This window comes from Hydra vulgaris, chromosome 08, assembly GCF_038396675.1.
Source record: "Hydra vulgaris chromosome 08, alternate assembly HydraT2T_AEP".
Lineage (NCBI taxonomy): Eukaryota > Metazoa > Cnidaria > Hydrozoa > Anthoathecata > Hydridae > Hydra > Hydra vulgaris.
In genome coordinates, this window is record NC_088927.1 from 10,718,579 (window position 1) to 10,735,939 (window position 17,361).

The following is a 17,361-nucleotide window of genomic DNA, read 5'->3' on the forward strand; positions in this document are numbered from 1 at the left end:
CGATCTCACACAGGTTCTCGATAGATTGAGGCGGCCAATCCATCACCGATAGATGGTTGTCTTGAAACCATTGCTTGACTACTTTTGCAGTGTGTTTCAGATTGTTGTCTTGCTGAAAAACCCATTTTATTGGCATATTCCATTCAGCATGAGGTAGCATAACATCTATATATTTATATACATCTTTATATACATCAGGATATTTTTATACATGAAACAGTCCATTACTCCATCGCTTCGAAGTATTGGACCTAGACTGTTACCAGAAAAATACCCCCAGACCATTACATTGCCTCAACCATGCTTCGCGGTCTCATGGTAGTAACGTAAACCGAGGTGTTTTCCGGCCGGTCGACGTACACAGCAAATGCCATCGCTCCCAATAATGTTGAACTTCATCACTGATTCATCACTAAACAGGACAGTTTGCCACTTCTGCACATTCCAGTCAATATGAGATGTAGCAAACAGGAGTCTTTTCTTCTGGTTTTTTAGTGAAATCAGCGATTTCTTTGCAGGGCGTTGAGAAAACAATCCGGCTTCAACAGCACGTCGTCTGATTGTTCGGTCCGATACAGGCAGCTCTAATTGCTTTTGTATCTCGACTGATGATATCCAGGGATCCTTTTTGACGGATTTGACGATCATAGAATCTGCTTTGGAAGTGGTGGAACGCGGTCATTCACCTTTGTTATCTGCTGGCAACTTCCCCGTAGAACAATATTTGGAACATAGTCTTGATACGGTCCATTTTTTGACGCGATATTTATTACAAATACTTTTTTGTGACATTCCACTTTCGTAATCGCCAATAATTTTCTTTCTTAGTTCCAATCCAAGACTGTCAGGAGCCATTTTTGCACTTGAAGTCTCAAAAATAATAAAAATAAATAATTACGCTTCTCAAGGCTTACCGTGTTACATTTACCTTGTGATGACACAATAATGTTCTGTGGAACACAACGTCTTGGTTGGATGTGGACTGTATTGATGTAATGAAACACTTGTTGTATTTCACTTCTTGTATTGATGTTCTTCGATAAAACATTTCGATAAAACTCACTTACTGATTGACTTCTATATACTGACTGAATTACATGTCGATTTACATGTCTCTTATATAGTAAATAGAACCTGTGTGACTCTGTTCTGGAAGATTCTAGATGCTTCTTTTCGATGCTTCCGGACGCTTCTGGATGCGTTTGGATGCGTCTAAATGATTCTAAATGTTTTTGGATATTTCTGAATGCTACCGGATGCTTCCAGATGCTTCTTCTGGAAACTTCTCGAAGCTTCTACATGCTTCTGGAAACTTCTCAATACTTCCTTTAATTATTAAAAAACTTCCGTTACGTTGACACAGACCAGACTTAAGAAAATGAAACAAACCAAAAAAGTTGGACTAGTTTTGTCCGCTGCAAAATAGCACTTGTCAACGAAATTTTTAATTGTGTGCTGTCACCTGTCAGCTGATTGCTAATGTCATGGCATACTATGACTCCTGACTCCTGAACTGTTTGCTGTTGTAGTATAGTTCGTTTCGTTTTTAAGACATGTAAAATTAGGAACACTTTTTAGCATTGTTCGATGTTGGTTGCAAATGTTTTGTCCAATACTGTATATATATATATATATATATATATATATATATATATATATATATAAATATTCCTGAATTTAAAATATCTGCTTAACGCGCATCCGGCAAAAAAGATCCTTGCCGAAAAAACCTTTTTTAAGACAATGACAAACTTATAGTAAAACAAGAATGCAAAAAATAAGGTTTAATCAGGTTGTCTAAAACTTTGATATTTATTTCTTATCGAAAAATTACCAACTACAGTTTTAGCTAAAGCATTAGCTGTGATTCGTATTTGAGCTATAATTATTATTTTGAGAAAAAGCTTCTGTATGAATCTTAGAAAACACATTTGGCAGCAAGTTGTTCTTATATCTGTTTATAAATATAATCTTTTGAAATAAGTTAAACTTTGATTGATTTAACACATGCATTTATATCAGCACAGGAAAAGATTTTTCTAATCTCTTTAACTAATTCATTGCTTCGCATGCGTAGTTTTGTAAGCTTTTTAATTTTATAAATATAATATTATGTGTGTTGGCCCATATAATAATAGCGTATCAGAGATGACTATGAACGAGACTTAAGTAAAGCATTTTGCGCCATTTATTATCAAGAAAGGCTCTTGTTTTACATATTAAATTTTTTTTTTTCAATGAGACAGATTTTTTGTTTCAGTGAGACTAAAATGGTTCCTCCGTTATAAAATCTAATCAAATAAAACTCGCTTTTTCTCGCTTTATTTCAATTTTTTCTTATCTTAATATAATTGCTACAGAAACGTTTAATGTTTAACGTAGTTTCATTAGTTACTAGGCTTTGAAAGCGCGCGTTTTCAAAATTTACGCGGTCATTCGAGAAAGATCTCTGAAGCGAGTTAAAACTTTATTCCTATTGGAATTTAATTATTAGTTTAGATATATTTCAAAACGAATCAAACTAAGATAAATAATCATCGTTTAGATCATATTATAATTGAAGTAGGTATATAAAATAGTTGTATATACATTTTTATTAGATAAAGGAGAAAGAATTTAAATTTTTTAAATCGTTCATATTTTGTTTGTTTTAGTTTTTCTTTTAGCAGTCTTTTTTTTAAATTTTTATTTTTGAGAAGGAATATAGGTTTATGGATGTTAATTAAAGTTAATCTAATGCTATTTCCGAAAAATGGTTATTACTACCTTGAAATTTCTGTGAGGCTATTAACTATTTTCGTCCTTTTTTAGAAAATTTAGAAAAATAAATTAAAATTGTGTTAGTGCCAACACCGACATGGCATGTCACCTGTTATTGCATGAAAAGGTTAATTGTTCTTATAAGGAAAACAGTTCTTATGAAAAAAAAGAGAAGGTAAAAGTATTGTTTGTAAATATATATTTTGTTTACTTTGAATCTTTTTAACTTTTCTCGCGTCATTTTTTAAATTTTAGATTGCACACGTTTATTGTTTGGATATATGCTTTTTTTTTAAATCAATAAATAATTAATTTCGGAAATGAGATTTTACATTCAAGAATGTTTACAAATAGTAAATTTACTAATATAAAAACAACACCTGATATTGTTAATAATATCAAATTCAATTAAATATAATGCTATTTTTCTTAATATATAATATTATGTTATAATAAACTTTAAAACATAAAAAAAACGGTGTTATAATAACTTTATGTCATAAAAATAACGGTGTTAATAACACTACTACTAATAACAACAATAATAATAACAATAATAATAACAATAATAACAATTGTAATAATAATAATAACAATATTAATATTAGTAGAAATAGTTAAAAGTAGTTGATAATAGCAATGTAAATATTTATCAGAATAACTATAAGCAATTGTCATGACAACAAAATACACATCAGATTTTGGAAAAAATAAAATACTAAAGACAACAAAAATTGATTATAGGAATTATAAACATTAACTATATTTTTTTAATAAAAAGTAGAATAATCTAGTTTTAAAGGTTGAGAATGAACTGAGAGCTTTTAGTTCATGAGGAAGGTTGTTCCAAGTTTTAATGCTTTGATATTTTATAGGTTTATGCCCGTATTTATGAGAGCAGTGCTTAGAGACAGGCAGGTTCAAATTACCATCGGAACGAAGGTGATAACGAGTGTTGGCACTTTTGGAAAAGAAATCGATGAAAGTTAAATGTAGGTTCTTGTGTTGGTGGTTCCAGACAAATTGGCAGTTTGAAAATTGAATGTAGTCACATAGTTTTAATACTTTAGAAGTTAGATAGAGCACATTAGAATTAAATTTAATATTCTGAAAATAAATAATTTTTATAGGCCTTGTTTTGGAGGTGGGATAACCTAATAAGAGCTTGTTGATGGGACTGCCCCATACTTAGCATGCTTACATTAGATGTGAGCCGAAAATAGCATGGTATATGTTCAAAAGTGTTTCAAGATTAACATAATGGCGAACTTTGGCCAACATACCATTAGATCTACTTAGTTTCATTGCTAAGTCTTCACAATGGGATAAAAAGAAAAGATTTGAGTCAATTTTTATACTAAGATATTTAATATTGTTAACAGGTTCAATTTTTTTGCCAATTAATCTAAAGTTCACGTGTTTATAGATTTTTGTTTTATTTGATTTAAAGATAATAAGTTTAGTTTTATTAGTGTTTAGAAAAAGTTGGTTGGAACAAAGCCACTGAACTAGATTGGCAAGATCATGGCTAATGTGTTTGTTAATTTTATTTAAGGATTTATTAAATAGCATTAGGTTAGTGTCATCAGCAAAGTGGTAAACAGTAGCAAACTTAATGGATGCATGAAGATTATTAAAATAAAGAAGGAAAAGCAGTGGTCCCTATACTGAACCCTGTGGAACACCATTGGAATATTTTACAAGAGTAGATTTTAAGTCATTAATAGTAACAAATTGTCTTTTATTGTTTAAGTATGAAGTAAACCATTTAAGGAGTACGCCTCTGATCCCATAATATTCTAATTTTTTTAACAAAATTGAATGATCTACTGTATCAAACGCTTTCTGTAAATCGACAAATACACCGCATACAAAATATTTATCATCGATTGCTTTTCTAATCAGTTCAGCCATTTCAATGAGAGCATGAGTTGTGGAGTGATTGGCACGAAATCCATACTGATGGGTGTAAAAAAGTTTAAATTTTTCAAGAAAAGCATAGAGCCTAATATGCATTGCCTTCTCAATTAGTTTACCTATATTAGAAAGCAAGGAGATGGGTCAATATTTTGTGAAATCTAGTATACTGCTTTTTTTAAATATTGGAATAACTTTGGCAGTTTTAAAAATATCTGGGAAAATACCACTTTTAAATGAGTTTTTTATAACAGTACAGAGAGGCTTTGAAATAACGTGTGGGACTAATTTAAGGAGGAATGTAGGTACGCTATTAGAACCGAGACTTTTTTTAGTTTTGAGCGTGTTTTTAACGAGACCAGATATTTCATTTTCAGTTACAGGATAAATAAAAAACGATTTAGCATTTGGAATGTTAAGAAAGTCACTAAATACGCGTTTTAGGGGTATGGCTTTGCTAAGTAGTTTGCTATGTATAGTGCTAAAAAAATTATTAGATATATTAGATACGGCAGTGTGATCAGTGATAAGATTTTCGTTCAATTTAAGTTTAAAAGATGTATTGTGTGTAGAAGGTCTAATATTAATGATTTCTTTTATTCCCTTCCAGGTGTTTTAACATTATTCAGATTATAATGAAAATACGTAGTAAAGTATGTTTTTTTGCTAAGTTTTAATAAATTGGAAATTTTGTTTCCATTAAAATTAAATTTTGTAAATAATTCATTTTTCTTATAAATAATTTTTGAATTTGTAAACTTCTTATAAAGTTTGTTTTTAACTGAGATATATTTAAGTCTTCCATACGTTATCCAAGGTTTTGATTTTAGTTTAATTTGTTGGTTGGTTAGTATTTTGTAAGGAGCATGTCGGTTTAAGATTTCATCAAATGTTTTTAAAATAAAAATCAAAGACTTATTAACATCATCATCTTTTTTAATGGAGAGCTCCCAGTTGACATCAGAAATATCTTCAATAAACAAACTGTTATCAAATTTTTTGAAGCATCGTCTGTAAGTTTTTACTTTTTTGGGGTGTTTGGGTATGCCAGGAATGCAAATAAATTGTGCCATGTGATCTGACATTGAAATCGTAAGGTTACCTGAGTATGGATCAGTTGAATGAAAGTTTGTGATTATGTTATCAATCAGCGTTTTAGATGTAGCAGTTATGCATGATGGTAAAATTATAGAAGGGCTTAGTGAGTAAGAAGTTAAAGAATCAAGATATGTAGAAACAGGGTTAGATTCATTGTGCTTAATATATCCATATTAAAATCACCCATTAGAAAGAGGTTTATTTTTTCGTTACTTAATTTTTCAAGTAGAGAAGTTAAGTGGGAAGAAGTAAACTCTTGGTGATTCATTGAGGGATGACGATAAATGCAGCCAATTATTATGTTTGATTCACAAGGTTTTTCGATTTCAACAAAAATAGACTCTAAATATTTAGATGAGTAAATCATAAGATCATAGCGAACTACGTAGTTAAAATTTGAGCGGATGTATAAAAGTGCTCCTCCTTTCTTAGCCTCAGTAGGACAATGCTCAATATTAAACCCTTTTATTTATATATCAGTTATAATTGTATCTTTTATATATAAATTAGATTCTGTAATACCTATTGCTAAGGGAAAATTATTAAGAGAGCTGATAAGAGTTCAGAGTTCGTCAATGTGGAATGGTAGAGAAGCGATGTTAAGATGAATGTATAGTTCTGAATTAGGAAGCATTGTTTTATTGAGATCAATAACGTCATAGTATTTCCAACTAACAGAACTGGGAAATTTATTTAGATCTTTAAAGATCTTTTTATGATTACTTGGAGTCTCAAAAGAGTTTAATGAACAAGTAGGTATATTCTTGCATCATAATGTTGACTTAAGCTCCAAGTTGGAAATCGAGCTGAAGGCCATACTCTTAAATAAACAACTTTGACAATAAAAATCTGACGAGTCATTTGAAAGAAGATTATAAGAGTACGCATCAATATGTTTTTGATATGTATGTGTATGTAGTAACAAGTGCTTTAGAGTTGTTTTATCAATGTGTTTTTATAATGATGTAAAGTGTTTTTTTATTGTTTGTGTATATGTTAATATGTGTTTTATAATTGTTTTGAAAATGTGTTTGAATATGTATATAAGGTATATATTTAACCTTATGTACATATTTAAACACATTTATTGTGTTTATAGTTGGTACATAGATTTATATTATGTTGTTTCCGTGTTTTCAAAGTGCTGTGACTTGGTAAACAGGTGGAGCAAGATTTTTCAACTTTGCCAGCCAAGTGATGTACTTATAACTGAGAGTTACACGATAGTGTTTAGTGTCAAACTGTTACTGCTTTTAGTCTATTTTCAAGCCATATATGCAATTTGTTTCATATCAATTTGATTTTTTGTCTTTAGCGCTATTTACTACATGATTTTGCTATAAATATTTTGGAATCATGATGTTCAAGCATAAATTATTTTGTAAAAGCTAACATGAAATAACCATTTTTAACAACTACTACTCTGGTAATTACAATAGCTTTTCTCTTTATGGTGCATTGACTTTCATTTTTTGTTTGTAATGTTTTTCTTACTTACTTATTTGTTACATTTTTTATTTTAGATTTATCAGATGATGTATTTATGTGGTAATAGAAGAACAAAATATTGCAAAGTTTTGTGAATTTTTTAAAAACGTTAACTAATAATTTTTTGAAGATATGATGTTTAAGTTTGCAAAAAAGGGTTTACGACATTTTTTTTAACTTTGCTTTGTTAGCGGTATGTTTATTATTAGAATCGCAGGTTTTTTATAATTTTGTTTATTATTATTTGCTAAGCTGATTCTTTTCAAACATCTCTTAGCTGATTTATATATATATATATATATATATATATATATATATATATATATATATATATATATATATATATATATTTTTTTTTTAAAGTCATAAGATTATTGTATAGTTTAATTTAAATGACAGTCTGTTATATATAAAAATTATTTGCGAGTGCTATTTAGAGTAGAAAAAAGGTTATATATGAAAGATCGCAATCTTCAGGATTCGTTTAAGATTTTTTGTTACTGCTTTCAATTAAAAATGAGGTTTAAATGGACGATATTAGGTAAAAAGCATATGTTAGTTTAGAAAATGGAATTGTTAATAGGCAAGTTAATCATCGCAGAAACGAAAAAGATAGGCTTAGGCGAGATGAAATTAATAATCGGCAAAACGCTAAAAATGCTGCTCCGCAAACAGCAAATAATTTAAACCCAAATGAGGAGAGCTTGGTTAGGCGAGTTGAAAATAATCGTCGCAGAAATAAAAGAAATAGGCTAAGGAGAGTAGATTTTAATTGTCGACAAAATGCTAGAATTGCTGCTAGATACAAAAGAATGCATTGTATTGCAAGAAGTAATACTATTCCAGACTATAATTATTAAGGAAAAATGAATTAAATTTGTCAGCATTATGGTGCAAAGAAATTTCCTGAAGAAACACATTTTTTATGTTGCCATAATGGAAAGGTAGTTTTGTTGCAACCTTCATCATTTCCACTAGATTTAGAAGATTTATTTAAAGAAAACTATGCAGATAGAAATGATAAACTGAATTTTTTTAAATATATTAGAAATTATCATGCCTGTTTTTCTTTTGCTTCATTTGCAGCTAATGTAGTTCAACCCATGAATAATGGCCTGCCATCTTTTAAAACATGTGGTCAAGTTTTTCATCGTATAAGTAATTTTAGACCAAATCAAGATGTTCCGCCGACATACTGTCAATTATACATCTATGATCCACTTGCAGCAGTAAATTTTAGAATGCAACAACGTGGTAATAATCTTTGCTTAAATGATTTAATGTTTCTATTGCAGACTACTATTAGTTAAGAGAACCCATTTGCTCTTGCATTTAAAAACACGGCTGAAGTGGAAGATGAAGAAATTCGTTGAGCAGCTCTGGAAGGTCATTCAGTGTTGGTTATAAAAATGTCTTTACTTGAAGGGCAAGATAGACATCGCTGTAATCTCCCTTCACATGATGAAGTTGCAGTTGTATTTGTTGGTGAAGGTGGTGCACCACCTGCTTCCAGGGATGTTGTTATTTACCCATGTGGTCATCCTCTTAAAACTTTATCAAGTATGTCTGATCTTATGATCTTAAACTTAGATCCTGTGGTTCTGATCTTAGAACTTAGATCCTATGGTTTATCCTCTATTTTTTCCGAGGGGTTATGCTGGTTGGTATAATCAATTGGTTCACAACCCTGAACGTGCTACATTGGTTAGAAATCATGTTACGTTATCTCAGTATTACAATTAAAATCTTTCAGTTAGACAATTTTTTTCTTCACTCTTAAATGGCAAAAAACTGTTTCAGTAAAATGCTGTTGATGCGTATGTTAAAATTGAAGGCCAGCGCCTTGTTTTCATCTGAAATAACCAAAACAAACTGAGAAGCGAACAATATGATGTCTTACACAAACATGAAAGCAACCTTTGAAATGATCATAATGTTAGACCAGGGCGTGCTGTAGTTTTGCCATCAGCTTATGTAGAAAGTCCTAGAGCTTTAAAAGAAAACTTTGAAGATGCTATGGCTATAACTTAAAAGTAGGGTAAACCAGTCTTTTCATTAATTTCATTTGCAATCCAAAATGGCGCGAGATAACTGAAAATTTATATCCAGGTCAGACAGCTAATGATAGACCTGACTTGGTTATTCAAGTATTTAAACTCAAATTAAATAGCCTTCTCAATGACATTTTTAAGCACGGTGTATTAGGGAAAGTTATGACAAATGTTTAGGTTATTGAGTTTCAAAAGCGTGGTTTGCCATATGTTCATATTTTACTTTACTTTGCAAATGATGATAAGCTTGAAACAGCACATGATATCAATAATTTATTATCTGCAGAAATTCGAGATCTGATTGTTAATCGAGACCTTTATGACGTTGTTAAAACTTGCATGATTCACGGTCCATTTGGCATACTGAATCCAAATTCTCCCTGCATGAAAGATGGGGTGTGCATCAAAAACTATCCTAAAAAATTTAATGCTAACAAAGTAGCAGTTTATAATGGTTATCCACGCTCTAGATGTTGTGATATTGGTTTGGTTATCAATATAAAAGGTAGTGTCCGGACTTTCGATTCGATAAAACATAGTTCGGAATGGAACGGAATAAAATTATTATTGCGACTCACGGTAAAAATCTGTTTCGAGAAAAAAAATCTTTCTCGTAAGTCGGAAACTTATTAAATTTTTTGAGAATGTTTGTAATGTTTCGGCAATCATACTGTGTCAAAAAATTGTAAGTTTATCCTTTTTTGTCGAACTTTTTTTACTTTAATCCACAACATTTTTGAAGTAACTTGCTTATAGGACACTAAAAGTCTAAGGCATTAATTAACAGTTCTAATTGTTAGTTTTTAGTTCCACAGCTTTTTACAGAAATAAAAAAAATATTTTGTGATAAAACAAACTTTATTTATTGTAATAATTAATCAGTTTTAATCTTTTATATCACTTAAAGGATCTCCGCATTTGAGCTTTGACCTTCTCTGGCTTTTGACTGGGTTTGGAACAAATTCTATGGTCTAATGGACACTCTTCCATTTTTTTGTTGTGAACCTTGTTCTGATAATTTATTTCTCTTTAGAGGTTTTGGGGTTGATGATGCTTCTGGTGGTTTGGGGCTATCCTCCTTCTCTTTGACTTCCTCTTCCATCATTGCGTCGGCCTCTTCTCTCTCTTCATCATTCAACAGTTTGACCTTAATTTTTTTAACCACCAACTTGTAGTTGACCTTGATGAAGGTTAATTTCTTGGAGGTGGAAGGATTCAAGTTCTGCCTTTTTGCACTGATGATGTTTCCACTCTGTGAAAAGAGTCTTTTACTACTGCTTGAAGCTGCTGGGACACAAAGCCACTTCTGCCAGTAGAGTCAGATGTCCTTTGTTTGCTTTCCACCATTGTAATGGGTCTACCTTTTGTCTGTCTGCTGCTTGAGGCATTGCTTGATAAGCATCAAACTCACTCTGCAGAGATGGCTTTTGTTGGCTGAAAGAAAATATTTCTTTTAAAATTGAACTTGTTTTAACTCGATCTAAACAATGGTTTTTTCTCTGGTTATATTATATCAGAAAAAAGTTTATTTTCATATATCTTAAAAAATAGTAAAACTTTTTACTTCATGCAATAAACAATTTTTTTAGATCCGATGTCAGAAAAAATGACATGACATTATCGCTTAAAATTTTTCCGATTTGGGGTATATTTAATTTTAAAATAGATTTACCTAATATATTGTGTGGTTCTTGATTTTGCCACAATGTTTCCACTTCCTCCATAAATTCGTTGTCATTCACCACAATATCAAAGTCACTCAAATTAGTAGATTCCTGTCTTTGCTCATAAAAAGCTTGGGTAGAAGGATACTCATCTACGAACTTGCTGACAACCTCCTCATACAGCTTGTACTCTTTAAGAAGAAGACCGCGTTAGTGAGGGTGGAACAAGTTTCCCATGATGTAGGCAGTGGTGTGCTTTCCCATGTCATTAAATCTTGACTGTTGATTTATCTGTTCCACCAGTTCTTTGCAAAATCTTCTAACAACTGCAGCAACAAAGTGCGTTTCTGGCTCAGCCTTCAATGACTGAAAGTACTTTGTCATTTTGTAAATGATGATCATGACAATATGCATGACAGGTTCACTGTCTGTTGAGAGCTTATCACTAACGAGTTTCAATAACTTAAGAGCTGGGAGTATTCCTTGCATCAATTCAAAGTCATTATTTGATGGAATAACATCCTGTAAAAAAATTGAAACTAAAGTAAAAAATACTTTACTAAAATTATTGGCTATTATTTATTTACGTTCAATATTTCTATTAGAAAATAAACCTATTTTCAAAAGTAGGTGTTCGTAAAAAGTATTCCTATTAGTTGATTGACATCTTTCAAAACAGGGTATTCAGCCATCATTTCATCAAGATCCTATGTTTTTTTAGAAACTTTTAATTTGTTCAAGATATTTTTGAATAACATGAATTGAACGATGAGTTGATCATTTTAGTTTTTAACATAATATTATATTTTTGAAAATGGATAAAATATTTTTAAAAAGCGTTAAAATTTTTGGAAAAAAAATAAATATTATGTTTTTGAAAATAGATAAAATATTTTTAAATAGCGTTAAAATTTTTGGAAAAAAAAAAAATATTATATTTTGAAAATAGATAAAATATTTTTAAAAAGCGTTACAATTTTTGGAAAAAAAATTAAAAAAACTTACCTTGGCAATCATGCAGGATGTATGGTGACCAGTAAAGATGTCAAAATTCAAAATAAACTTTTTCAAACTAAATTCCTTACTGATGTAGTGAAGGGTAAGTGAAATAAATGGATCTTCATCTTTGGAGGTCCAACAGGCAGTAGTCAGTGCCACACCTCTGCAATCTGGAAGATCCATTTCCAATTCAGACTTAATTACACCCATGACAGCTGAATACAAAAGTGGCAACTTGTACTTCTTAAAAGTGGTTGGTTCCTTAATTGACACCCTAGGATTGAAGTACTTGACAAAGTCTCTTAAGGCTGGGTTACTTGCAACTTCAAAGGCAAATCCTTAAAATAGAAAAATGCTATCCATATTACAAAACCTGAGGCATTTTCTAGATTTATGCTATCCAACTTATTAAAACATTTTAGATTAATTTAAAATGAATATGAAATGCTTTTTGAACTTTTTAAAACTATATGACTTATTATGTTCTCATTAAAAAAATTTTTTAATTGCGTTTGATAAAAAATTATATATCTCTTTAAAAATTACTGGTAATTTTTATCTCAATCTAACGCAATTTGTAAATTGTACTTTTGTTTAAAATACAATTTACAAATTTTTTACCTGTTCTGGCAATGAACTTCATAATTTCCATGTCAGCCTCCAACTTTTTCTTGTGTTGAGAGGAGTACTTTCCAAGGCCATATTCTGCAAGAGTTTTCCGAGACCCCATGGCTTTCATTTTTTCATTCTGAGAAAGGGTATAGTGGGCTACCATGTCTTGAGCGCGTCAAGGCCAACAGTTGCCTGATGGATTTCTTTGAGGTCCTCAGCCCTTTTTTCCTCCCGTTCAGCCATCAGTTTGGTCAACTTTGCAAAGTCTTGTGGGTGCTTTGACTTAAGGTGGTACCTGGCACGGGAGGTTGAAGATTGCTACATTTTCAATTTTTGTCCGCACTTTCTACATACAGCAAAGGGGTAGTCTAATTTAGGAACAATTTCCTTGTCAAAGAAATTCCAGAAAGCATTATTTGATTTTGGCATTTTGATTTGAGTTCACTAATAATTTTTTAAACTTTATCACAAAAATTTTAACGAACAACAAAACGTTTTTTTTTATTTAATATATTCTTCAAATTTTTGGCTTCTTGCCTTTATCAAAACAAAAGTAGACCGAAGAAAATTTTCTTCATCCTTTATATACAACAAACTTAGAAATATTTTAATTTTAATAAAATTGAATTAAAATTAAAAATTAGTAACTGACTAGAAATTATTATTAATATATTTTTTTTTTTCGATAAAAGATCTTACAATCGAGGTCATTTACAAACACTTAAAAACTAATCTTAAGTAAATACCATGAAATAGCAATAATAATACAAATAACAATGATAGTAATAATGATGATAAATTATAAGAATGATAAGAAAATTATATGATAATAAATCAATATCAACTTTAAAACAGCAATTGAATATAATGCGCAGACAGGGAAGTTACAAACAGTTATGTACTGACAAAACGTAACAGCCTACCATGTAACTTAAACAATTACTGCAAAAAAAAATGTAACAATGTTTTAATAAATATAATAATCTTGATATCAGTAATCATATAAATAAAAGTAGTATAAATATTTAATTAAAAAATAACAATAAATAAACAATCAAAATTTTTTCAATAATACTCACTAATAAAAACGTGTCACCCACTTACACACAAACATTTAGTCACGAAAAATATAGAGTTTTCTCAATAAATGACAGTAATAAAATAAAAAGTAAATCAAATCAAGCAAATACTAATAGTCTTTCAAAAATAATAAAACTTAAAAAATATTCTTTTTCCTTTCTTAATAAATGGAGCAGTTTTTATATATTTTTAAAATTCTTTTATTTTCTTTCCATCTTACTTTCCAAATTACTTTCCAAATTACTTTCCATCTTTGAATGTTTTTTTTCCTTAAACTTTGTTTTTTTGTCTTTTTCTTATCTAATTTTTTTCTTTTTCTAATTTGCTTAATTTGGTTTTTAATTTTTTTTTAGTTTTTGCTTTTTTATATCTTTTTTTTCTTTTCTTCATTCTCTTTACTTTTATTTTTCTTATTTTATTCTTTTTTCTTTATCTTTCTTTATTTTTTTAAATTTATTTATAAAGTTCGTTACAAAAAAGCGTCCGCCATTCCGGAAGTCTCTGTACTGTCTGATTATACAAAATTAAATTAGAATTAACAATTGTCTAGAAATTATTAAACAAAGGTTGCACCAAATTTTAATTTTTACCACAAAAAAAGTAAGAAGTGAATTTAACTAAAGTTATTTATTAAAATAAAATAAAAATAAATCATAAAAATAAATAAAGAACAATAAAAAATTTGTTGTAAAATTTAAAGGTAAAACTAAGTAAAATGGTATTTAACAATATAGTCGTCAAAAAAGAAAATTATTGTAAACAATGAATTTTTTCAAAAATGCTTGAACAGGAATTTGTAAATATTCATTCCGGTTTTATTCATTTTGGCGTTGCGAAAAAACTCGGAAACGAGAAATAATAAAATGGTATTTAACAATATAGCCGTCAAAAAAGAAAATTATTGTAAACATTGATTTTTTTCGAAAATACTCGAACAGAAATTTATAAATATTTATTCCGGTTTTATTCATTTTGGCGTTACGAAAAAATCGGAAACGAGAAATAATATTTTATCGTTTCCGAATTTTTCAGTTTTTATCGAAAATTTCTCAAAATTTTTCGTAAACCGGAATTTTATTCGAAAAAGTCCGGACGCTAATTAAAGGTAACAATGTAGGTAACCGCTAGGTGGTACCTTACAATCCATGGTTATCAAAGAAATATCAAGCTCACATTATTCTTGAAGCTTGCTTGTCTGTTAAGGCTGTTAAATATTTGTACAAATACATATACAAGGGTCACGACTGCGCCAATATTTTAATAAATCAACAAATTAAGCATGAGTCATCTTTCAAATAAAGGGCTCACCTTTCAGGGGTGTTGGGAGACACCGAAAAAAAAACAGCAACCAAAAGGTTGTAAATGTCTTCTATCAGTGAAGATATTTATAACTATTTGGTTGCCGCTTTTTCTTCAGTGATTTTTATTTTTATTTTTTTCGACTTAGTAATTTTTTTTTTTAATTTGTAATTTTTTTTAATAGTATATTGTTGTATATTTAGTTTGTTTTTGTCTTTTTTAATTTAAACTTTATTTGTTTTTCATCAATTAAACTTAAAAATAGTTAAATTGATTCATTACCCAATCATCATGACATGATGCTGCATTTTATTGTTAAAAATGATTAACTGGTAGTTTAATTTATTGAAAACACTGCTTTTAAAATTTGCTATAAGTCGAGACAATATGTTTAGCTATATAAATGCAATTTATTTATGTCTCAATTTGATTTTTTATCTTTATTGTCTTTAGTTTAGCTCTTTGAAGCATTTGTTATTCTGCTATTTAATTAAAATTTTTTAAATCTATTGTAATGTCTTTTAAACTTAACTAAAATTTACTAAAAGCCAACATGAAATAGCGTCATAAAACAACACCAACAAGCTGCATCAAGACAGCAGTTTAAGTGTATGACAACAGGTTACCGAAAAGCAGGTAAATTGTTTTCCAGTTTTTTTTTTGTTTTTTTTTCTTTTATGTCTGGTTATATATTACAATTTTTATTTTAGGTTTGTCATATAACGCATTAATGCAATATAAAAGTTCAACGTTTACATTTTTTTAAATTTGTTATACACATATTTGATTTTAAATTAAATTTTTTTTGTTTGAAACGTTTTTGTACTTAATTGTCTTGTTATTTATAATAAATATTTTTAGTTGTGTGCATTTAACGTTTTAATGACAATTTCCTTTTTTAAAGAAACATGAATCAAGGGGATACTAAAACATTATTAACTCATATATATTTTGCGTACACTTTATATTATTCTTAACAATCAAAATTCATGATATTAAAATATAACAAGAATTTAGCTTTACTTTTACGTCAATTTAAAACATGATGAAGTGTTATTATTTTGTGTCGGTAACTAAAAATGTATTGTGTTAAACTTGGTAATGTTGAGGAAAATGGCTCTGCCTTACACTGGTATGACCAATGTCAATTGTAAATTACTCAAATAACGTTAAATAATTGGTGAACTATTTTACCTCCGCGTCCTTTTATTTTAATTTTACAGATGGTTTAATTTTTTAATTTGAGCGTTTTTCTAAAAGGGTATAAGTTAAGGTTTCGCAACTTTAAACTGTGGAAAACAGCCACTTAATTAAGTAACAGACCGCCCATAACCCGTATTTCGGGTTGCTTTCTGCTAGAATAATTTAAAGCAATAATATATATAGGCATATAGGTTACTGTTTTCTAAAGGTATTTTTATCAAAGAGTTTATATAATATTACATAGAAATAATTAGCTATTGCAATTTTTTACGTCATTTTTTTTTTATATTTTTATCTAAAGTTTGTTGATTAGAATTGTACAAGTTTATTTGAACTGTTTGTATGATTTATGAAAATTCATACAATACCTGTTAGCTTCCTCGTACCTTCCCAATGAATTATCAGTAAAAACTACGTTTCCTTTCATTTCTTCAATAAATGCCGATGTTTTTGCGTCATTATGAGTCCATGCAATGAAGGCTTTTTCATGAGCATTTTTATCAATTATCTGAGTGACAGAGTTAACTTCTCCATCGTAGAATGTTGCAACAACAATGCAATTGTCTATCCAACTTTTGTCAAACAGTTTTCCAATTATTTCCAAATTTATTCGTTCTTCACGATTTACGCGAGCGTATCTTAAAACGATAGTAAGGCAGTGGACGCCACCTTTTTATGCTTCTAAAAATTTCTTTAGGTCTGATGCAATCTGAAAGTCTGACTGATGAGGATCGCTGAGCCCAAATGTATCCACATATAATGTTAGATCTCGAGCGTCAAATAACCACGACGATTTTTTAGTGACCGAATTCGATGTTGCTCCTATTTCACATGGTCGATTTAAGTTTTCTTTTAAGACAGAGTCATTGTATAATATATTGATAATAGTAGATTTCCCAGTTCCTGTTGCTCCCACAACAACAACAACTTTATTCAACTTTGGTTTTACAACCTGAAGTTTTTCTATCACCGGAGCTGTTTCCTTAATAAAAAATAAATGCATTTTAAACATAGTATTATTACATGCTACTCAGATGAAATAGAATTGATATTTTCTAGCCTTCATTTAAATGTCTCTGATTCAAAAGAATTTAAATAAATTTTTAACCTCAGTAAAATTATGAACCTACATAAACTTTTTGAGTGGTCCACTGTTGTTTTGCAAATCAAGCAAGTTTAGCATAGTTAAA

At 29.5% G+C, this 17,361-nt stretch overlaps 1 protein-coding gene across 1 annotated transcript in view; it reads right to left on the minus strand.

Annotated features, from left to right (window-relative positions):
* The window catches only part of LOC136084168 (uncharacterized), a 38,349-nt gene extending 21,193 nt beyond the window's left edge, over nucleotides 1-17,156 (minus strand). The window contains exon 1 of the mRNA XM_065804300.1: nucleotides 16,540-17,156. Coding sequence (XP_065660372.1) covers nucleotides 16,540-16,598 — 59 coding nt within the window. The 5' untranslated portion in view covers nucleotides 16,599-17,156. The remainder of the gene's footprint in view (nucleotides 1-16,539) is intronic.
* Nucleotides 17,157-17,361: the final 205 nt, after the last annotated feature.